The 24213-nt window shown below is 42.9% G+C and overlaps 3 protein-coding genes across 5 annotated transcripts; all 3 read left to right on the top strand.

Moving 5' to 3' along the window:
* Window positions 1-3602: 3602 nt before the first annotated feature.
* On the top strand, window positions 3603-5562 carry LOC133890074 (uncharacterized). Its single transcript, XM_062330518.1, has 2 exons — window positions 3603-4952; window positions 5043-5562. Exon 2 carries the CDS (start codon window positions 5094-5096, stop codon window positions 5424-5426), a length of 333 nt encoding a protein of 110 aa, XP_062186502.1. The 5' UTR covers window positions 3603-4952; window positions 5043-5093; the 3' UTR covers window positions 5427-5562.
* Window positions 5563-13776: 8214 nt separating this feature from the next.
* LOC133890641 (adenylyl-sulfate kinase 3-like) lies at window positions 13777-18407 on the top strand. 3 transcript variants are annotated; one of them, XM_062331109.1, is made up of 7 exons: window positions 13784-14107; window positions 15343-15489; window positions 16097-16246; window positions 16391-16509; window positions 16596-16680; window positions 17479-17525; window positions 18029-18407. In XM_062331109.1, the coding sequence occupies exons 2-7, from the start codon at window positions 15363-15365 to the stop codon at window positions 18125-18127; spliced, it is 627 nt and encodes a 208-aa protein (XP_062187093.1). In that variant the 5' UTR covers window positions 13784-14107; window positions 15343-15362; the 3' UTR covers window positions 18128-18407. The 3 variants fall into 3 exon arrangements, with proteins under 3 accessions (XP_062187094.1, XP_062187093.1, XP_062187092.1); XM_062331108.1 differs by having other exon boundaries at window positions 13785-14107; window positions 15340-15489; XM_062331110.1 differs by lacking the exon at window positions 17479-17525 and having other exon boundaries at window positions 13777-14107; window positions 15340-15489.
* Window positions 18408-20463: 2056 nt separating this feature from the next.
* Window positions 20464-21202, top strand: LOC133891301 (uncharacterized). The gene has a single exon (XM_062332015.1). The coding sequence runs from the start codon at window positions 20658-20660 to the stop codon at window positions 20982-20984; it is 327 nt and encodes a 108-aa protein (XP_062187999.1). The 5' UTR covers window positions 20464-20657; the 3' UTR covers window positions 20985-21202.
* Window positions 21203-24213: the final 3011 nt, after the last annotated feature.

The raw sequence follows: 24213 nt of genomic DNA on the forward strand, positions 1-24213 counted from the left end.
TGGATCAGGTTTTAGTCCTTGGGAGCTACATTGTTCGAAATGGTTTGGAGTTTGGTTTAACCTTGAGTAGATCGGTAATACTCTGTCTGGACGTATTGCTCATCGAAAGTTCAGAATGAAGGAAGAGACTTGATGGTATTCTGTTTGCGATTGTTCCTCTTTGTTATCGTGATTGCACAATCGATACAAGATAGTTTGTTTTTTGGTATAACTTAGCTAGTTAACTATTCTTCATTGATTGGGAATAGGCCAAAGAGCGGTATTAGTTGAGAAGTCTCCAAAGAGACATCAAAGCTTAGGAACGTTGATTTCCTTGTTCCAGACTTTCAAATGATATGTGCAATGTATTGTGTTTGGTTGTTGTTAGATTGTGATCCGAATTTTTGTTGGGTCATATAAGAGATATCTTCGACCCATGTTTCGGAATAATCCGTATTAGACTAGTCGCTATTATCCATCTCTATAAATATATCTTGTAAGCTGCTAAGAGAGAGATAGAGAGGTTTATTGTAATTCTCTGTATTGTACACATCTCTGATATAGTGAAGATCGCCCATTGACGTTCGTGGTTTTTTTCTGCTAGCGTTTTTCACGTAAAAATCATGTCTTGTGTTCGATCCTATCGTGATTTATTCCTAACAAGTGGTATCAGAGCCGGATTGTATACACGAGAATAAGGAAAAAAACAGATCGGTTTCCGTCGCCTTCGAGTTCTTCGTATCACCGCGGAGTCGTCTCTCTGGGATTCATCGTCTCGGTCCGATCAGCATCACCATCTCGCCGAATCCACATCGGCGGCGTCGACTCGACGAATCTAATCGACGCGCGTCCACCAGCAGTTGCGGTGCGCACAGGATTCACACGCATTGCCCCTAAGGCCCCCATGTTGTCGGTCATCTCGGTCCGTGCTATCTCGGTTCCGTTGTCTAGCGATCACCATTGAGTTTCGCAGTGACCTGCGCGTCGACTAGAGAAAAGGTAAGCAGATTCACGCATCGGATCAAAGAAAAAAAAAGATCAAGTCCCGAGGATATCTCACGTGAAGAAAAAAATCAAATTTGCTAGGTGCACACAAGAATCATACCAGGAGATTGGTTTCTGGTTTTATTGCTGCTCGTACACGAAGTGTACCAGGACCTCTGCAGTTTATTGCTTGGTGCACACATGCTATTTTTTGTTGCTGATTATTCTTCGCCATGGGTTCTTTAAAATATGATATTTCGCTGCTAGTCCCGAGGATATCTCACGTGAAGAAAAAAATCAAATTTGCTAGGTGCACACACGAATCATACCAGGAGATTGGTTTCTGGTTTTATTGCTGCTCGTACACGAAGTGTACCAGGACCTCTGCAGTTTATTGCTTGGTGCACACATGCTATTTTTTGTTGCTGATTATTCTTCGCCATGGGTTCTTTAAAATATGATATTTCGCTGCTAGATCGTGATACAAGGTTTTCTCTATGGCAAATTAAGATGTGAGCTATTATTGTGCATACTGATCTGGATGATGCGCTTGATAATTTTGGAAACAAAGATCAAAAGTCTTGGTCCGATGAAGATAAGAGAAAGGATCGTAAGGCTTTGTCACAAATTCATCTTTATTTATCAAATAATATTTTGCAGGAGGTTTTGCAGGAGAAAACTGCTGCTGCTCTATGGTTAAAGCTGTAATCAATCTGCATATCAAAGGATATGACCAGCAAAATGCATCTGAAGATGAAGCTGTTCATGCACAAATTACAAGAGGGTGGTTCTGTGTTGAATCATCTTTCGATCTTTAAGGAGATCATTGCTGACCTATAGTATATGGAGATAAAATATGATGATGAGAACTTGAGTCTTATTATTTTATGCTTATTACCTAGTTCTTTTGCAAACTTTAGAGATACCATATTATATAGTCATGATACACTAACTTTGAAAAAAGTTTATGAGGCCTTGCATGCCAAGAAAAAGATGAAACAGATGGTGTCTACTGATGGCTCGACTTCAAATAGAGAAGGTTTGATTATGCGTGGTAGGATAAAGGAAGTCACTTTTTCATCAAATAACCTAGGGTTAGAAACATTTTTATAAATTAGTACATCACATGAGATGAATATTAATAATTTTTTAAATTTTTAGGAATTTATTTGAGATATTAAAAAACGGATTGGTAGTGAGCTATAATGCGTTCAGGAAAACGTTTAGGTTACGTTTGGATCTCGGAATTGGGTTCAGAATTTTGGAATTGGAATTGGGAGCCCAATTCATTTTCTTTGTTTGGTTCATTTTACTGTGCAGAATTGAATTGTCGGTCAAAATACATGGAATTCACCCACTACATCACCTGATTCCGCGGCCCACCTCCGAAAATGTGCAGAATTGCCCCCCTTGGTCGACCACGACTCGACCTCATGCTCCACCCGCTCCCCGTAGATCCGCCACCGCCGCGACTCGAGCCCGTGCTCCACCCCCTCCCCAGCCTCCACCTGCGCTCCGCCTTCTCCGCTTCCTCATCCCGTGCTTGTCCCTCTCCCCCGCCGTCGCGTCCCACAAGAAGTCGCAGAGACCCGCCTCCTCCGTGTGCGACGGTGACACTGCAAATTGGTGAGCTCGAGCCGCGCAAGGGAAGAAGGCATCTGGGCTCCCTGGCTCGGACCCTCGGTAATCCTCGTCCGGCCACAAGCTCACACACGCTCCTCGATTACGCTGCCGCTGTGAATGCCGGAGACGGATGATGGAACGAAGACGAAATGCGAGTGGTAGGTTCGGGACCTCCTCCTCGTGCTTCGCAGAGTCGCGCTCCTCGTGTTTGACGAAATGCACGTCCTGTGTTTGAGAATTGGATGCGTTGCCGAAGCTGTGATGCGGTGATTCCGTCACCTGGCTTTGTCACGTGGTCTGGCCGATTAGTATCTTGATAAGAGAGCAGCATGTCTCTACAAACTTGTGTGTACTTGTGGCCTGCTTGGCCTGCTTGTTCAAAGTTGAACTGAGCTGGATGAGGCTTATCATTTTTCATGATAGAAGTTTCTGAGACCTAGAGGGTGTCGTGAGTTTGTATTTATTTTGAATCAGTGTTAGTTTACATGTTAAGTATTATCTGCTGATGCTAGAGAATTCAATAGAGGAAGCAGACAATTCCAAAAAGGCGGATCCAACAGATTCAGGAATTGAATTGCATCTGGATTCCATCAGCAAATTTAGCTTGCAACCAAACAACAGAATTGAAATAACAGTCTAATTCCAATTCCTCGGGAAATGGAATTCCTGGTCAAATTCCATAAAACCAATTCAATTCTAGAAACCAAATGGATCCTTAGAATTTTTGGACTACTTTTGTACTCACAAATGAAATCAAAAGTTAAATAAAAAACTTAAATACACGCGTACAACTGCTTGCTAGCTTCCTTTGGCATACGAGCGCGGAACATGAACGGGCAGGCTGTATTCGGCAACTGAGGTGCCAAATACGATGTGCATCATATTTGGTATCTTTGGTACCAAATACAACCGTTTTCGGTATATGAGGTGCCGAATACGTATGCTAGATTTGTAAATACAACTATATATTATCCATTTTAGTAAACACGTAATATATGTTGGCTATTTTTGGATTTTATCCTCTTGATTGGGTCTTTCCTTTTCTAGGGATCCAATGAAGACGGTTGGATATGATAGATGGTATCTCTTCTCACAAACGCCAGACTAGGAATTCTTGGGGAAATTGTTTCCTTTGTGGATTTTGTCTGATAATGATTCAGAATCTGGAAGCAAAGCACCAAGTTGTACTGTGCACTCTTGCGGTTTGCGATTATATTCCAAATATTTGGTAATCTGATACACAATCCCTTTTGTCCAGCAGGTACACGGTGCTTCACATGTAACAACCAGACATCTTGTCATTAGTTGTTTGCGCATATATTAGTGGTGCATATAAACAGTAATGACCAATTAGAAAGGCTAACCCCATCGATCCATGCTTTACAATGATTGATCAGATAAAGCAGCTGCGCTTTATCATGTGGTCGTCGTGCTTGTGGCGCTGGGAATTGTTGTCGCATGTACGCCGCTGGTCGTAATAGTGCCGTATGATTTTTAAATCCAGTTGGATGTCTGATTTGAATGGGATTGCAGGTATCGTCTGCATTTGCTGCGTGGATTTCTTTGTGATTCTTTTATGTGCAAAGCTGTTCGACAGGGATTCGAAGTGTTACAGTGTTTGGACTGCTTTGATCATTGTTCCCGCCTTCTTCAAAGTTGGTTTTATAGAACAAAAATAGTTTTAACTTGCCTGAAGGATTCGATCAAACTCTTATTTTCGTTTGAGGGGCTTAAGTTGAACGTTTTTACAAAGAGAGCCCAAATTTGCTCATTTGTTTCCGTTGGGTGTATTCTTGTAAATAGGCCGGGAAAGACTTACTGGAACTATTGTGCATGGCCTCATCAAGAAAAGAGAAACTAATATCACGGTGAATGATTTAGTCAAGTTGGATAGTTGGTTTGAATCTATTACATATATCGCACTGGATGCCCAATATAATTCGAGACCACTGGCTATTGTTTGGGTCGGCTTAATTTGTCTCTGAAGCTGGCTTTGATAGTTCGTCTTGCGGTTAAACCATGCTTACCACTCATGCTTGCACATGGTAGCAACCCGGTAAGCAGTTTTTGTGTACTGCTCAGCTCAAGTCGATGGACCGAGATGCCACCTGCTGCTTCAGATGTCGTCTCATGGAGAAAAATAGCCGAGGACGTTGGTACTTGCATGTTCTGGTCAAAGCCCATGCAAGAATTCCCCGATGCCACCAAGTGCTGGGTGAACAAGGACGTTTCTGGTACACTTGCCATCGTATTGAATTGAAATGAACGCCACCCCTCGCCATTACTTTATGGATCGCACCTGAATAAACAAGAGATATCCGGACATGTTGCCATGCCGCCGTCTGATCGGACAGTTCATCGCCTGAGTATTATATCCCTGGATCTAACTACTTACAAGCCTGCAATTCTGCATAAATGTTTATGATCATTCGGAGGGTTGGCTTTGCATCTCACAGGTCTCGTCGGCTTAAATCTCTTCGCCAGTGCTCTCTCCTGCTCGCGTTCCCATGGCCAGCATCGTGCACCAGGCGTCCATGCCGGCGGCGGCCGTGGCGTGCGACGAGGAGTTCATGCCGCAGGGCTTCACCTGCTTCGGCCGCTCGCTGTCTCGGGCGTCGTCGTCGAGCCGGCTGGAGTTCAGGGCCCTGCAGCACGATCAGGGCGAGGAGAAGCGCGTCGTCCAGGAGGAGCGGTCGGCGCGCGCCAAGCTGCGGTGGAAGGCGGTGGCGCAGGAGATCATGGCGCGGGGAGGCGGAGCGCGGCGGAGGAAGCAGCAGCCGGCGGCGTTCAGCTACGACTCCAAGAGCTACGCGCTCAACTTCGACCAGGGCGCCCAGTAGCTGCGTCGCCGCATGCCGATCTAGCTGCGGCCTGCGTGCAGAGCCTGAAACATCGTGGCGGCGGCGACGACCGGCCGGCGAGGGAACGAACGGAGTGACCGTTGCTGCCCTCCCGGCGTGGCGAGGAAAGAAAGCATTGTCCTGTGAAGAGATCAAAGGTTGAAGGCCGGCTCTCGCAGTCTTGTTCTACTTCCATGTACCGTGGTTGCTTTTCTTTCCGTTCAGATGGTATCCTGACATCTTACATGCGCGCGGTGTAATAAGAGCTGGCTGCTCAAAGCACTGAAATTTCTACGATGCTTTTTTTTTAACCATTCTCCTTTCTGCTTCGGCAAGACGGCACATGTACAGCAAGGTAAATGTAGCCGCTGTTTAGTCAGTCGGTCATCAAGTGGCTTCTAAGCCAAATCTGTTGGAGTTCAGGTGTTTTTCCTGCTGCTTATTTCTGAATGAAAGTTACAAACCATGTTTGATATCTGTTTAGTTTTATCTCTTTTGATATGTTCTTTGTTCTTAGTTTTCTTCGTTTGTTAAGTTAGGATATATCTGAACTTTGTTTTATCTCCTGACTTCGGTTCTCTGTTATGTTTGATTTGGTTTGAGCTTTACGTGGAAGATAAAGCCTCTGCCTTTGCAGATTTTCATGCCAGCGAATCAACCTTTTGGTTGTTTGATTTCTGGCTTAGAGATAAGATTTTCTTGTTGAGATGGAGGGCTATATAAGCTACGTACTGCTGCTGCTTTGAAACATACATTTTTGTTTTACACATCCATATGATAGATTGATATACAAAGAGCTCCATCCCACACGAGCCTGCTGGTTCGTCCTTGGTTGAGTGCACAACAGAGGATACAAGATCATTGTATCTTGGAGGAGAGCTACCGTTCAACTCATGCACCTCGGCAAGGGCGTGAATCTCCTTGACCATAGCACTGCCGGTGTGCTTGATCCATCCGAAGCTATTGTTCGACATCATGTAACTAGCGTCATGTCCTGAACCTGCAAGGTGCTGCCTGTGATATCACAAAGATCCAACAATTTCAGGAAGATTCAGTGTCATCTTCGACTCGTAGGTAATAGTTTCCATGGCACCACCCAACTCCTACGACAATGCCATGAAGCCTGAGAAGTTCAATGGCAATCACTTTAAGCGTTGGTAGACCCGGATGATGTATTGGCTCACTGCTTTGGTTATTTTGGGTCATCACTAACCAGGAGCCGCAAGCAATGAGCTTTTACCTAGGGTTGTTCCATATGCTGAAAATTATCAGGCCAGGAACTTTAGTTGTGCGGGTAGAATATTGAGCATGCTTTCTGATAAATTCTATGATATATACATGCATCATACCTTTGCTTGTGTATTGTGGGAAACTTTGGAGAAGAAGTACAGTGTTTTAGATGCTGGAAAGGACCTGCACTTGGTTGAAAAATACCATGATTTCAAAATGACCAATGGAAGGTATGTGGTGGAGCAAACCCACAAACTCCAGCATCTAGTGGGGGAGCTCAACCACAGCAAAATTACTCTCCCTGACTAGTATTAGGTGGGAATGGTGCTTGCAAAGCTCTCACCCTCGTGGAGGAATTTTGCTATTGCTCTTAAACATCGTAGAGAGGAAATGACTATGGATGATTTGTTTGCTTCCCTCGATGTTGAAGAAAAAGCACGTGCAAAAGATGCTCCGTTGGTTAATGAAGATGATAACTCTAGAGTGAATCTCACTAATACTCATGAGAGAAGGAACAAGGAGAACCCAAAAGAACACAATAGTGGCTTTAAGCCAAGAGGAAAGATCGACAAAGGCAACGACAAAAGAAACAGCAAAGGTCTGAATAGTTGTTTCGAGTGCGACAAGTCTAGCCACTTTGCTAGGAATTGTCATCTCAAGAAAAGAAATGAGAAGGTCCAAAAGGACAAGTCTGAAGATCAGATCAATGCCAAAGTCAATATGGTGATTGACGAAGTCGAGGTTGCAAAGTGCATTTCGAACATCTCTCCAAGTTTTGAGAAGTGTCAATGTGCAGATTGGTGAGTTTATACTGGAGCATATGTTCATGTGTATTCTGATCGATCTTTTTTCTTCACCTTTTAGGAATAGAAAGGAGGTCATTCTGTGACTGGTCTTGAGAGCAAGTCCAATGTGCTAGGTAGTGGTAGACTAGATCTGAATCTTTCTTCAAGAAATATTCTAACTCTACACAATGTGCTCTACATACCAGCAGGAAAAGCAAATCTGTTTAGTGGAAGTTTGTTAATAAAGTCAGCCTATAAGCTTGTCTTTGAAAGTAATAAAGTTGTAATAACTCTTAGATATTCTTTTGTTGGGAAAGGCTATCTAGATCATGACCTATTTAGATTATCCTGGTTGATTCCTTGTTTGAGTCTTAGTAATAAAGTTTTCTCTGTTTTGTCTCATTATTCATCTTGTGATATTTTTTTTTTTGGCATAATCGTCTCTGTCATGTTAATTTCAAGTCTATATCTTGCATGATGTCACTAGATTTAATTCCTAAGCATGATACATGAGGTGTAAAATGTGAAATCTGTGTGCAAGCTAAACAACAATATAAACCTTTTAAATATATTGATAGAGACAGCTCTATGCTTGAACTAGTGCACTCTCATATTTGTGAGATGAATGGAATTTTTACTAGAGGAAGTAGACGATGGTTGCTCTAAATACTGCTATGTTTATCTCTAGTGCACTTTAATGATTGCTCTAAATAATGCTATGTTTATCTCTTGAGATCTAAAGATGAAGCTTTTGAGCATTTTAAAATCTTCAAAGCAGAAGTTGAGAATCAGCTTGATTTGAAAATTAAAATTTTGAGGTGTGACAGAGGAGGAGAATACTTATCAAATGATTTTGCTGAATTTCATAAGGAACATGGAATTATCCATGAGACCACTCCATATTCACCCCAATCAAATGGGGTAGCTGAATTAAAGAATCGTACTCTCACTGATTTAGTGAATGTAATTCTTAGAAATTTTGGTCTTCCAAATAATATGTGGGGTGAAGCGTTGTACACAACATGTTATGTGTTGAATCGTGTTCCTGCAAAAGGAACATAAGTTACTCCATATGAGCTATGGAAAGGTCAAAAACCAAATCTGAATTTTCTAAAAGTGTAGGGGTGCCTTGCTAAGGTAAATATACCTATAGTCAAGAAGAGGAAGCTTGTACCTAAGACCGTTGATTGCATGTTCTTAGGATATGCCTAGAACAATCCAACTTATCGTTTCCTAGTAGTTAAATTTGAAACTGCAGAAGTTCATGAAAATACGGTGATGGAATCTCGTGATGCAACCTTTTTCGAAGACACGTTTCCGCTGAAGGTAAGCTCATCTAGTTTTTTTTTTTTCCTATTTCTATTGAACCTAGAATTAACATTTCATCAAATGATTCCCTTGTTTTAAGGAGGAGCAAGAGATCACGAACTAAAAAAACATTTGGTGATGATTTTATCATATATCTCATTGATGATGTACCTAGTACTCTATCAAAAGCTTTTGCATCTTCTGAAGTTGCATACTGTAGACAATTTCAAAGCTAGGTTAGTTGCAAAGGGGTACACTCAAAGACAGGGAGAAGATTACTTTGATACATTCTCTCTAGTGGCTCGCATGCCTACAATTCGTGCTCTTGTAGCACTGGCTGATGCATATAGCTATGAAATCCATCAAATGGATGTTAAGACCGTATTCCTCAATGGAGATTTAGAAGAAGAAATATACATGCAACAACCAGATGGTTTCGTTATTCCTGGACAAGAAGATAAAGTGTGTAAACTTATGAAGTCTTTGTGTAGACTTAAATAAGCCCCAATGCAGTTGCATGAAAAATTTGATAAAACATTGATCTCTACTGGTTTCTCTGTTAATGATGCTGACAAATGTGTATATTCTAGGTTTGATGGAATTGTAGGTGTAATTCTTTGTCTTTATGTTGATGATATTTTAATTCTTAGTATCAATCTTGTTGTTATTTCTGAAACAAAATGTTTTTTATCAAATAAATTTGACATAAAAGATTTAGGCGTAGCCAAGGTAATCTTAAACATTAAAATTCAGAAAAAATACAATGAAATTGAACTAAATCTGTCATATTATGTGGAGAAGCTGTTGCATCGTTTTGGTCATTTTAATAGTAAACCTGCAACTACTCCTTATGATCCCTGTTTAAAATTGCATAAGAGCCAAGGTCAAGGTCTTGATCAAGTCAAGTTCTCACAAATAGTTGGTTCTTTGATGTATCTTGCTAATACTACTCGTCTAGATATTTCATATGCAGTTAGCAGATTGAACAGGTACTCGAGCAGACCGGATTCAAATTATTGGCATGCTTTGGAGTGTGTACTAAATTATTTGAAAGGAACCATGGACCAAGGCTTGTTCTATCTTGGTTTCCCAACTATGCTGGAGCGATACAGTAATGCAAATTGGATCACTAACTCTGATGAAATGAAAACAACAAGTGGATTTGTTTTTACTCTTGGTGGAGCTGCCATATCTTGGAAGTCTGCAAAACAGACTATATTAACTCGATCCACCATGGAAGCAGAGCTAGTAGCATTGGAGGATGCTTGCTGTGATGCTAAATGACTTAGAGAACTATTGATGGATATTCCAATAGTGGAAAAACCAGTTCCTGCAGTTGTTGGTGATCTGGGAACCGGGGGTTCCCGAGTCTCGAGACCAGGACAGCGCAGTGCCACATGGCGCCCTCCCTCGGGGACCATCTTCCCGAGGGCCTGATAAAAGTTAGGTCCGGGAGGGGGTGCTCGGGGCCAAGAACAGTTAGTCCCCGAGTACCCAAAGTGCCCCGAGGACCCGAGAAGAGCCAGGTCCGGGAGGGGGTGCTCGGGGCTAAGAACAGATGGTCCCCGAGTACCCAGAGTTCCCCGAGGACCCGAGAAGAGCCAGGTTCGGGAGGGGGTGCTCGGAGCCAAGAACAGTTGGTCCCCGAGTACCCAGAGTTCCCTGAGGACCCGAGAAAGGCCAGGCCCAGGAGGGGGTGCTCGGGGCCAAGAACAGTTGGTCCCCGAGTACACAGAGTTCCCCGAGGACCCGAGAAGCCCCTTGACAGTGGACCCCGCAAGGACTCCACGATGAGGTATCGTTCGGTAGGAGGTCCAATGCTGCATTTAAGGGGGAGTGTGGCCGCACATCCAACCACTCCCCCCCATGCCTGTCGTACTGAGCATGTCAGTCCCTGCCACCGCCTGGCAGGAAGGTGTGGGAACAATTAATGCGGTGGGTCCCATCGCATGTCCCCTCACAGGGCCCATAAAGGAAGACAGCTTAAAGATATCTTCGATGGGCTCGAGGCTTATCGCCTACCGCCCTGCTGCGTCAGACTGTGTCAGACCTACTCTGACCGGACAGACATGAGAGGGTATTCAGTGGCTGGTCGGTGGGCCCCCCTGCACCTGCTAAAGTTGAGGCGTAAAAACCGACGGGACCGTCCGAGGGGCGCATTTTCAACCCTCTGTAACATCAACTGTAGATCCATGATGGTTATTTTCTATTTATTGTTTACGAGAACTTGTGCCCTCGTTCTGGGCACACCCTAGAGGGCCTCCCCCCGGTAGGATAAAAGGGGGGAGCACTTCGTAGAAGGGGCACCTAAAGCTGAAGCCAACAAGCCAACAAGCTCATGAGACTTGAAGAAGAAACCAACAAGCCAACAAAAGACTGAAGATCAAGACTTAGAACAGCAACTCCTTGTGACACAGGGAAAAACGAGAGTACTAGATATCCAGAGAAAGACATTCCAAGAGCATTAATAACACACTAGACACACAGGAGTAGGGTATTACGCCTCCGTGCGATTTGAACCTGTCTAAATCCTTGGTGCATTTACTCCTACTAGCCGACGATCATTCGTCTTGCCTAAGTCCCATACACACGCATTAACCCCACGTACGAGGTAGATCCAGAACCAGCCTCCAGGCCAAATCTCAAAGGGGGTTCTTCAGGATCCTCGCTTGCGGTGTTCATCCACCGACAACAGTGCTCTTGTATTGTGACAACAAAGTTGTGATAGCTAAAGCTACAAGGAAGAAAGAAAATACGAAATCTTCTAGACATGTAAAGAGGAGGCTAAAGCCTGTTAGAGGCTTTGAGGAATGTTGGTGTAGTCACCTTTGACTATATCAAGATAGAAAAGAATTTGGCCGATCCATTCACAAAAGGATTAGCTCGAAAGCCAACACAAGAATTATTGAAAGGGATGGGGCTGAGGCCTACTAATAAATTATTGACAGTGGCAACCCAACCCACTCGATTGGAAATCCCATGACACAGGTTCAATGGGAAACCAAACTGATCTGTAATGGTGAGTACTAATTAAACTATACACTGTACCCCTTGGTATTGATTTAGTACTTTTATTTGCAAGGAAAAGATTGAGATGTGGCTCTTAATGGATTCAAATCTAAGTGATAGGATATATTCCTTGCAGGATATCTTTGGAGAATCCACCTACGTGAGCATGATTGTCTGGTCACAATCCATGGACGTTATGCCGAACACTTCCTAAAGCACTCATGAGATTTGAGATACATGTGTACGACCGAAATGCACCAAACTGATAAGGCTCTTATGGTTGTAGCCATGTATTGTGCGCCTACTTGATGAATTTTGCACACCAAGGAGTAAGGTTCAACGTCACCTCCACTGCGCTCATATGTAAATGGTTCGTCATGTACCAGCTAGACATAAGGTTCAAGTCAGGAAGGCACCTTTGTCGAAGCATAATATATCAAACTCTCTATTGTCAAAACATCATTTGTAACTTTGTGGGGGATTGTTGGAGTTCAGGTGTTTTTCCTGCTTCTTATTTCTGAACAAAAGTTATAAACGATGCTTGATATCTGTTGAGTTTTATCTCTTTTATTACATTCTTTGTTCTTAGTTCTCACCGTTTGTTCAGTTAGGATATCTCTAAACTTTGCTTTATCTCCTGACTTCAGTTCTATGTTATGTTTGATTTTGTTTGAGGTTTACGTGGAAGATAAATCCTCTATCTTTTTAGTTTTTTAGTCCAATGAATCAACCTTTTGGTTGTTTGATTTCTAACTTAGACATAAGATTTTCTTGTTGAGATGGAGGGCTATATAAGCTACATACTGTTGCTGCTTTGAAACATACGTTTTCGCTTTACGCATCCATCTGATAGATTGATATAGAGAGAGCTACATCCCACATGAGCCTACTAGTTCGTCCTCGGTTGAGTGAACAATATATACCACTTGGATGATCTTATATACTCATATGCTCTATATATACATAGCATGAGTACATGGAGTATGTGAGTATATAGGATCATCCAAGTGGTATGTATATTTTTTAGGTGGTTTGTACATATTTTTTTAGTAGATTATATTTTATGTACAAATATGAAGGTATTATCTAAATCTATTAAAATTGATGGATTTCTTTTTTTATTTTTTCATGTAATTCACGCTAGAGTATCTTAAAATGAGTATATAAGTATACTCATAGTGATAAAAGAGTATATTCAGTTCATTTATATGGTATAATATAGTAGGGAGTATGTACTCCTGGGAGTACAGACTAGTTTTTCTATATATATAATCCCCACCCAATCCTGTCTCTCCTAGCCCAACTCCTCCCGCACGCCACCATCGCGCCGCCTCATTGGCGCTATCCCTGTCATCGGTGCGGCCTGGCCGCCTACGCCGCCCCTCTTCCGTGGCCCTCTGCAACTCCTCCGCTAGATCCAAGCTCTTTTTTCCCGAGCTCCCTGCCTCCGCCATCACCCTGCCTAGCTTCGGCAGTACCACCACCGAAGTCGCCACCGGCCATCGCGGCCGACGCTAACCACTACAACCTCCCCTTCCCCACCACCATCATCGGCCCAACCGCTATCCACCACCACCGCGACGGGTGGCACCCCCACCGCCTTGCCGTCTCGCCCCCTCGCTCGCCACCACCGTCGGACCAACGACCTCCCCAGCCTTTTTCTAAAGCTAGAGGCCCACAAATCCCCCCACCAGTGACCTCCCTAGCCATCTTCTAGAGCTAGAGGCCCACAAATCCCCTCTCCCAAACTTTGAAACATAACTCTAATCTAAAATCCTAACTTTGTTGGTGTTTATGGAGCTCGCCAAAGTTCGTTAGAGATGGAAGAGGAGGCCCGCGCGAATCTCAACATCGATTAAAAGGCCAGCGCGAATCTCAACATCGATTAAAAGGTTAAAAATTTAACAGATTATCCCTAAAATCTGTCATCCGACATTTAATATTTATCTTAATTTATATAGAACAACTACACGTGAAAGGAAGCCCCCACGCCGGCCTCGCGCGCCCGTGGGCCTGGCGCTGGGTGCCGCCCGTTCCGCGCTAGCCCCACCCGCCTCCACCGCACGGCAGCAGCACGCGGGGCGCGTGTGGTGGCCGTCCCCGTCTCGTGGTCCGCGTGCCGCTTCGAGCGGTGGGTATAGCTCTGCCTCCTCTGGCCGATGCCCGCGTCTCGCATCGGAACCGGAGCCCCGCAAATCTAGGGTTGCCTTCGCTCCGCGCCCACCCCTGCTGCTGGGAGGAGGATAATAGGCGACGGAGGCCGCGAGGAACGACGCCCGCTCCGCCTCCGCTCCCCCCTCGTCGAATGCGCCGGCGGATCACCGCGCGAGGAGCGTTCGAGGCACGTAGGCACGTATTCGTCTCCCTCTTTTCATTCCTCTTGGTAAATTTCGATCCAATGTTGGTGATGGTTGTCGATCGGGGAAAATGCGGATGCGTTTTAGTTGCCTAGTTGGGCGGGATTTAAGTTCCATTTCGACGGGCCCTTGCGAAACTGTAGAACCGATGATTCTTCCGTCAATTTTCCCTGGCACTTGATCGTTTCGAGTTGGGGCCAAATGCGTCTTCTCGCCGGTTTGGACCTCTACCTGGAGCGCGGCGCCTGCGAGCATGTCTGGCGGCTGTGAGGAGGTGCCCGGGCCGAGGGGGCGTCCACGACGGCTGGAGGCGCAGGGTGAGAGGAGAGTCGCGATGGAAGGTGATTAGGTGAGGGCTGGGATGGAGGTGGGATTGAGCCGGGTAGGGAACGAGAAGAATTGGAGGGAGGGAGTTGGAGGGCCGGCGCTCATACCGCGTGAATGGTGGCAGATGACTCGAAGGTGAGGGGACTGAGGGGACGAAATGGCCAGAGGATACGGCGCTAGGGGTGCCCTGCCCCACCATGCCGGCCGAACACATCTCCAGACCTCGAAGCACATCACCTGTAATTCTTCCCCTGTAGTCGTTCGATTCCTCCTCCCCTCTACTTGTACTGGAACTGCAGATCCATCTTCTTTTATTGGTATGCAAGCCCTAGTTTTCTTGCTTGAATGGATTGTTCATGTAGTTTTGTTCTGGTCTAACCTTCCTTCGTGGCATAGCGAGCCATCAAATTCAAATCCTTACATTTACCATGTTTTTCCGGTTCATTCAACTGAACTGATATCCCCCTAGTACCCACTTTGGTTTCCCACCCTTCACCCTTATCTTGACTGCTTTGTTTCTGATCGGTTTATCTCTAGCGATGAGGTGTTTTATGAGCTATTTATATGTGCTTTTTTACTCATGTATTTAATAGGTTTAGCTCTTGTTTCGGGGTGATTTGCAACCGGGACATAATACATGGTATATTTGTATGTTGTAAATTTGACCGAGGAACTAGAATGTGCAGTTCATTTCGTTTATTTTCATTATTCTCTGGCAGCCAGTTTAGTTATTGTTGATGGAGCTTAATAAGAGCAGCTACTATTTAAGAAGAGAGTCTGTTAATTTCATGAACCATGAATTATATATATTTTTTTTTCCATTTGCTTGGAAAGAAATTTCTGTTTTTTTATGGAGCCTTTTCTTGCTGTTGTCTGAATGATTGTAATTGTACACAGTAGTTAAGGATAAAGTGTTGGGAATGTCTTCAACTGTGCCGAAGTCATCAAATATTTTTTGGCATGATTGCCCAGTCGGCAAGTCTGATCATCAGAAGCTACTGAAGCAGAAAGGTTGTGTTGTTTGGATCACAGGCCTTAGTGGTTCAGGTAAATAAAGCTTAATTTGTCAACTGTTGTTTGTGTGCTTCTTGGACTGCCAATGCATTTTCCAAGTTGTTCAAAATGGATAATTTCATTTGCAGTTTGTTTCTATGTGGACTGGTGCTTCTTTACTTTAACCATATTGTTTTAGATTCCATCCTATTCAAATTTCAATCAAGCATCGTTAGTTTTACTGAAAATCAGTTCAACCCTATTCAAGTGATCGTGTTCTGTTGTAAATGGTCAAGTTGGTATATGCGGGTGGTGTAAATAATCAATCTATGATATTGTGGCTTGGACAAATTATTTGGAAGAACCTAATCTCAATTGCTAGTTGCTACAATTAAAAAATCAAATCGACAGATTTTACAAGAGCACTGTAAACTAATATGTCGATATCTGTGTTGTTGAATATCATTGTGTTTACTGTTCTTTTGTTCTCTCTTCACCCACACTATCTTCCAGACTTAGCATTGCAATAAATCTGAATGTTGTCCGAATGACATTTCTTAAGTGATAAATAATAATTACACATTTTCAATTTAAACTTTAATTTTTAATTGATTTATTTTATTTTAATCTAATGTCATATTATTTGTGTTACCTTGTCAAGGTAAAAGTACCTTAGCATGTACATTGGGTCGAGAGCTCCACACAAGAGGGAAGCTTGCATATGTTCTTGATGGTGATAACTTAAGACATGGTCTGAACAAGGATCTTGGCTTTAAAGCTGAAGACCGTGTAGAAAATATACGGAGAGTTGGTACTTGTCTCCTTAGCCCAGAAATTTTTTATGCAAATTTAACGAATTTTTGTAAACGTGAAAAATGATAGACAGCAAAATCATGCTTGTGCTGCTGTTTTCCAATCATTTGTACTTGACATTAAGTTTCAACTGTTGGCGCAGGTGAAGTAGCCAAGTTATTTGCAGATGCAGGCCTTGTATGTATTGCAAGTTTGATATCTCCATACAGGAGAGACCGCGAATGTTGCCGTGCATTATTGTCAGATAATAGCTTTATTGAAGTAATGGATTCTTCCTAGTTCAGTTTGTCTTTAATGAACTTAGCTATCTCATAGTTTTTACCCCAAATACCCATGAGCTTTTGCAGGTTTTCTTGAACATGTCCTTGGAATTGTGTGAAGCAAGGGATCCAAAGGGCCTTTATAAGCTTGCCCGTGCAGGAAAGATAAAGGGTGAGGTTTTCATATAGTGCTTGATGCCCAAAATGGAATGATTTAGATTTTAGAGTGGTTAATGCTTCAATTTAGTATGTCTTCAGGGAAAGAACATACAAAAGCGAATTGTTTTAAAATGCAATGATAGTTTTTCTGTCTTGTTTGTAAGGTCAGAGTCACAGCCTGGCTTGAATAATTATACCACCAAATTGAATTGCATTATACATGTTTTGGGAAAGCAACACCTGAAAAAAACTGACATGTTCATTTTCTAAATCTCAAAATTGTCATTTCCAGGTCAAAATTTGACCATGCACATACTGTGTACATGATTTTGAGCATCTGTAGTATTCTTCAATTTGATTCCTCATCTGTGCTGTGCAATGGTGTTACACATAGGAGTGTAAACATTCTTTGTATGTTAGGCTCAGCCATTATGTCCTTATTGCACAGGTAGCCACTCGTTGGCCAAGTTGCTTATTTATAATGCTCAAACCAAAAACAGTTGAATAATTGAATTGATCTATTTTGAGTGTGGACTCTATACTGTGGAGTCACCAGGTTGGTTATGCATGCTGCCCCAGTCCTTCAAAAATTTTCTTTCTTTATCTGGTTGAGAAATGTAAAGGCAAAGCCAAAGGATTCTTGTGCAAGTCTATCTTATGAGCAAAAGTATTTCTGTTGGAATAGTTTCCCTTGTAGGCCGACTTATGTTGCCGACTCTAATTGACCATCTTTGCTAACTTTCTTCAATTCTGTCTTGTTAACCTATGTTAGTTCACTCATGCTTCATGCTCGAATCATGTGGTGTTGCAGGTTTTACTGGAATTGATGACCCGTATGAACCACCATTAAATTGCGAGGTACATGCTCAAAATGGCATCAATAAGGTGTTAATGTAATTGTTCCTTCTGGTCCACATTAAAACGGTGGTAGAGATTAGATATATAACTTGATTAGGAAAGGAAGAGTGTGATTTCATCATTATCTTTTATCGTAAAATAATCAGTCATGTAGGATCAACAGCATGCTTGGCATGCGGAATTGCGAAGGACAAAATAAGGCCAGGTGACTGTTTGCAGGCAAGGACAGTAGTGGGCAGCAATGTTAGATTGCTATCGTTGCATCACTAATATACTAGCTGAATGCATAAGATGAGATGGTCTTTACTATAAACACCGCATCGTAAGTTTCAAATTTACAGCTGGGGAAGACGAGTGAATTGATAGTCCTGGTAGTGGTTTTAATAGTGCAGCTATGTGTATAAGAACTACATGGTTTATCGTGATATTTTTTGTGCCCTCACATCAAGTTACCACTGTTTTTTTGTGACCTACAAGCAATGACTCTCTTGCTTTTGTTGCAGATTGAGATCAAGGAAGTGGATGGTGTATGCCCTTCACCTTCAGACATGGCGGGACAAGTGGTTACTTATCTCGAGGAGAAAGGCTTTCTGCACGAGTAGGCGGATTCCATGAGGCGATCGTTGGGGAGAAACTCTACTAGACTAGCGGAGAAAAAGTCAAGCGCTGGCATTCGTTCATATTTTCTTTCTTCTTTACTCCTTCCCTCTGGCACAAGTTCTATGCAGTTTCATTCAGATTAGCCTAGAACGTTCCAGATTTCTTTGTCTCCTAGTTGTAATGCAATTCTGATCGTCACTTGGGGTGGTATTGATGTGGCTATCATTGTCAGGGTAGGTACACCTAATGTTCAGAGAAGTTTTCTTCTTTTCTTTCTCTCTATTTATGCAGTGCTGAGTTGTATAACGTGTGACACGTCAAACCAGCTGCGTGTTGCATGCAAGGTTTACAAAATTGTTTGGTACCCGAAAATTGAGGTCTAGCGATTTTCCAAAATTCGTGAAAATCGGAAAATTTGGTAAGAATTTGGATAAATTTACTCGATTAAATTTGTAAATTGGAGACAAACTGACCGAATTGAGTAAGTGAAAATCGGTCAATTTTCATTAAAAACAAAGAAAATTTTCCTATTTATCGATTGATTTTTCCGTATTTTGAATGAATTCGTCAAAAACTGATTAAATTTTTCGATTTGTTGGGCGTATTTCTTGAATTTTAGCGAAGTTAAAAAAACCAAAAAATAGTTCAATCTTATAAAATTAATAACTAATTCATCTTACCTTCAAATTAAGGACAATAAATTTTGTTGGCTTCCTTTAACATGATCTACATGATAAAAATATTTATACTCATAAAACAGTTGAATATTTTGTATGAGAAAATGTATTTGCTAAGCCTAGTTAAATGCATAGTTAATTCTTTGCTAATCCAAAAATCATGAAATCAATTTTGTTAGTCTTCTTACATAATCCATTGTCTTTTAAAAATACATGAACTCATGAAAAAATAGTTATTTTAACATGAAAAATTAGTGAAAATGTGTTGCAACTAGATTAATTTATAACTAGCCCATCACACCTCAAAAATTAGTGAAACTATATTTTAATTGTACTATGCTTTATGTAGGAAATAACGGTAGATATGAAAAAGTTAATTACAATATTATTTCTTAACATGTTCACTTTATGCTTGTGAAATTGTAAAAATTATGGAGAAATTAATAAAACTCTAAATGAAGTGAAACAAATTTAAATATCTCTTAAGATATGCCCTACACAAGAAAAATATATGTTTGCATGTTAAGCTTTTCCTTAAAGTGATGAGTCAAATCATTATGTTCATACAACCCATTTCAGCAATTTTTTTCAAATTTCCTATCCATGAAATATGATGCAAATGACATTATTTGAAAAAAGAATTCACAAAATATCTTAGAATTGTCTCTAATATTTTTAGATATTTTTAGTGATTTTTTTAATTTTTTGAATTCAAATTTGGAAACAAATCGAATTTAGAATGCGGTGCAGACCAAATTAATCAAATATTGTGAATTTTGACCGATTTTTGACGAATAATGGAACCCTGACTTGCATGTGGCATGCTACTAGTATTACCGTGATTCACATGTAGGATTGTTGCTCGCTTTTGTCTTGCTCGATTTAGACTGTATTGATGCATAACCAAATGATAGATTGTTGAGCTGGTTTTTTAAAAATTAAAAAACTGATTTACGAGAGAATGAACTAAAAGCTAAGAAGCATGTTGAGTTGAGTTTTTCTAGTTTTTGATGTGCTAAGAAGGTAAAAATTTATTTAAAAAACCAATAAAAAAGCCATCAACCAAACCAGCTTTTCAACCTAAAACCTAATGCATCAGCTAACCAAATAAACCATTAGTTCGCTTGCCAACATCAAAAGCGCAGGAATAAAGATCATATAGATTTCACGGAAATAATGCACTCGTTGATTGGCTCCGTGGGATGGTTGCTCGGTTAGAGCCGATACTGGAGATTGGTAAAACGATCAACGGTGTGCTCGTGATATTATTGACCAAGGTGATAGGATAGTATACTGCAGAGTATGATTTTTAACGGGGCTCTATGCTATACATCTCGGCATCTCTGTCACTTTCAGCGCAGAAACGATCCAAGCGGAGGACGGCACCTCACGACGACCGTTCCACCTAGATAAGAGACGACAATAAACCGGCTACGCGCGTACTTGTACGCCCCGAGCAGCCAGCCACCAACGATTAAAATGTCTCCCAAATTTTGTCCAAAATTTTCACAAAATTTTGTGAATTTGAAGAAAACGAAATATCTAATTTTAAATTTTTTTTCTATATGTAGAACCTATATAATAAAGAAAAAATAACTAAAATTTTACGAATAAGACTGGTGAAATAAAAAAAATGTAAAGCCACCGGTCAAAACAGAACGCAGCCGCGGCACACGGGAAACGAGCAAAACCGCCAGCTGGCAGGCTGCACGCGCGGCGGCGGGACCGCCGACCGGCCGCGCTGCCTTCAGCCCGCACTCCACGCAACCAGAGCCCGAGCAAACGATACCGCACGCAACGACACATACCTGACGAAGCCAAAGCAAAGGAAGCGTCCGGCCGACCGAGGAAAGGCATGGTGTACAGCAGCGCGTTTCTGGCGGCGGCCGCGCGCGTCCCGGCGGAGCTGTGCCAGCGGCCGGCGCGGCCGGGGCAGCGGAGGCTGCGCGCGGACGAGGTCCTGCGCGCGCTGTTCCTTCCGCCCGCGCGGGAGCTCGGGCGCCTGGTGGACTTCCTCTTCGCCTTCTTCTGCTTGCCCTTGCCGGAATACTACATGCCCGGGGCCGGCCGCGGCGTGTGGGTGGCGCGGCCGCCCGGCGCGGTGCTGTACAACTACCGGAGGTCGCTCTCGGTCCCGTCCTCGTCGTCCTCATCGTCTATGTCCTCGTCGGAGGAGGACTAGTAATCACTCGGAGGAATAACAGATGTAAAAAGGTTGCAGAATGCAATGGCCTTGTGTTTGTTTGCTGTTTAGGTGTGAGTCCCGTGACTCCCGTGTGATTTTTTTAGAGAATCGTTTAAGTGTGGCTTTGTTCATTTAATTCTTTTGTAAACTCTGTAACCAATTTTCAAATTTAAAAACTTTGTATCCATGTTAGCAATAAATTCAAATGATTTTCTTGAGCTAGTATAGTTAGGGTGTGTTTATTTGGATTTAAAAAGCAGTTTATAAATTGTAGATTTTAAAAAACTAGACGGTAAAAAGTTAAGAGTCCAAAAACTAAGAATTATTTGGTATTTTAGATTCTAAAGTGGGTTAGATACTTATTTTGATTAGGTAATATCTATAATACTCTTATTTTTTTCACAACACATGACAAGTAAAAACTCCATTACATTATAGTACAGTAGTTTCAGCTTATGAATGATAATCAGATATAGTTTATTACATGGTATAGTTGTTGCTCACTCATATTTGTATCTACCGGTTTTTACCCACCCACAGGTATACCCATGAACACCCCACGAGTAAAGGGCTGACACCAAACTTGTCGCCCGTAGGTATACTCGTTTACCCACGGTACGAGATGATGGCGTGAGAAATGGACCCCAATTAAAAAAAGAGAAAAAAATGGAAATGGATCCGTGTGTACATACCTATCAATGGCTGGGTGAAGGCTGAGGAGTGATGGGCGGAGTGGTAGCGGCTGAAGAGCGGCGCAATTGATATCCCAAAAGGGTAGGAAGCTGCCTACTACTAGCATGGTAGAGAAATGGATGGATGTTCACTCGCTTACCAGTCCCACTTTGCATCGATGTTCTTGAGGAAGGAGAACCAGAACTGGTAGATCAGCCCACGCACCGTGAACAGCACCAACAGGTGAAGCCACCATGAGCCCAGCGGCAGGCCCCTTGCTCCCGCCATTCTTGCACACCTTCCAGACCAGAGGCCCAAACAAGAGGTACTAGCGGAGTGCATATATACATGGACAAACACATCAAAATATATCAAAGAACTATAAACAACACAATAGTTGCAAAGTTAGATAAACATGTAGAGTAGTAGTTGTTTAGATGAATGGCCCAGCTCTATACGGGTAAACGGGTGTCAAGATATAGATATGTCTTACCCATATCTGTATTTGTATAACTGTCGAGTAGTATTTTTTATCTACGAACGTACCTGTGGACACCAAATACTATCTATACCTGGTCCTATCCAGATATTTGTATGCGGATAAATGGGTAATCATGTTAAATTACCTTAACTTGCTATTCAGATTCGATGCACCCTATTTCTATCAGGTTCTTGGAAAACTTGCCTGGGAGTCTCCCCCTTCTGCTTACCCCAGATTTTCTGAAAATTTGTACCCTTCTGTGTTCCCTAAGTTTTCTGAAAATTTGCCTAGGATATGTTCTTGTGTAGGGTGTAAAATATAGATCCATCAATTGTTTTCATAGTCAATTGATTCATCCGCGACAGGATAAGCAGGTAGGATCTTCCTTTGCGCCCTTCAAGGAACAAATGCGGAAGAAAACACCACAAAACATTAGCTACATTTAACAACTGAAATTCATCAAGAGCATGCGTCAATGATACAGTGTGTCGTTGTTTTGGAAGCGCCCCCTACTGGAGGTCAGCACTAAACGCCGACGTCTCCATCTTCCACATCGCGTAGACGTTGTTACTAAGGGGCTCATAGCCGAAGGAGGCGAGGTGGGTCTGGATGGCGTCAGTGTGGCACGCGTACACATTGATCGGCTCACCATAGTGGTCGAGGAGCTCCTTGAAGGATACAGCGCCGAAGGTCATGGACTCGAGGCATTGCAGGTCGGCGCCCGTCGCCTCCGCCAACTGGTCTAGCTTCTACAGGAACGTGCTCCTCACTGACTCTACAAGACCCACCACCGTGAGTAGGAGCGTGAGAGCCCCAAAGAAGTATACGGGGAGGGGGAAAGGGAGAGGTGTGGTGGTTACCAAGGTGGATGGGTGTAATGTTCTGCTGGCGTTGCAGCCACCGGTGAGCGGAATCGAGGTGGAGGTAGTCGGAGAGGAGGCGTGGGGAGGAAGATGATCAAGATAGGTATGTGTTTCTATTGTTCATCCTCGTTCTAAAAATCCCCCAACTATTACAATGTCGGGATTTATACCCAAGCGCAAGCCCACTGGCCGGACAATTGTATACAACACAAGGCCAACAAGACCCAATCCTTACAACGCAGGGCTTTATACCCGAAGGCAAGGCCACGGGCCAGATAGCTGTATACAACACAAGGCCAACATGACCAGAAAGCGCAGCCCACTGCCTTACCACGCACAACTCAACCAAATGGCCACCCAGACTGTGACACTCCCCTCCCCTAAAGCAGCGGCTTGACCCAAAGCCAACGCCGATGGAAATCGCCGACGAAGATCAACCTCGTCTTCCCAAGTGGCCATATCTGGAGGGAGGGAGCTCCACTGAGTCCGGACGCGTCGTGTAGGAGCGCCGCCACGGAGGACCATCTCAGAGCTGAGAATGCAAACTGAAAGGCAATCCTGCGAAGGGTCAGTATAGACAACAAAAAGATCCAAGCTGACCTGAGTGTGCAAGGGAACATGGCGCTTGAGGTGGGACACATGCACCACAGGATGAATTTGACTCGAAGCTGGCAAATCCAATTTGTAGGCCACACGTCCCACACGCTGCAACACCTTATAAGGCCCGAAGAAACAGAATGAAAGATTGTGGCTGTTGTGCATGGCCATGTAACTCTGTACATACGGCTGAAGCTTCAAATAGACAAGGTCTCCCTCCTAGAACTCACTTTCAGAGCACTTGGCGTCCACCTGATGCTTCATGCGCTGTTGCGCGCACAACAGTTGTTACTGGATCCAAGACGACACACTGCCAGACCTGACCAAATTACACCCGGCTTAATCGATAATTAAGTCGATTAAAACGGAAGTAATTCTGGCAGTCTTGATATATACTCAACAAAACCTAAGGTCATAGAATATACCGTTTACAATATAGTTTCATCACAAGATATGAATAGAATACAAAAGTTTTAACTTTTATTACAGACCATATTCCAAGTTCTAGTTTCTACTTAGATCAGAGTTTTCAAATGTAGCGGAAAGATATTAATAAAAGAAAAGACCAGTGATACCATTACCCATAAGACACCACCGGGACTAACTCAAACAT

Source organism: Phragmites australis, chromosome 14 (assembly GCF_958298935.1).
Source record: "Phragmites australis chromosome 14, lpPhrAust1.1, whole genome shotgun sequence".
Classification (NCBI taxonomy): Eukaryota; Viridiplantae; Streptophyta; class Magnoliopsida; order Poales; family Poaceae; genus Phragmites; species Phragmites australis.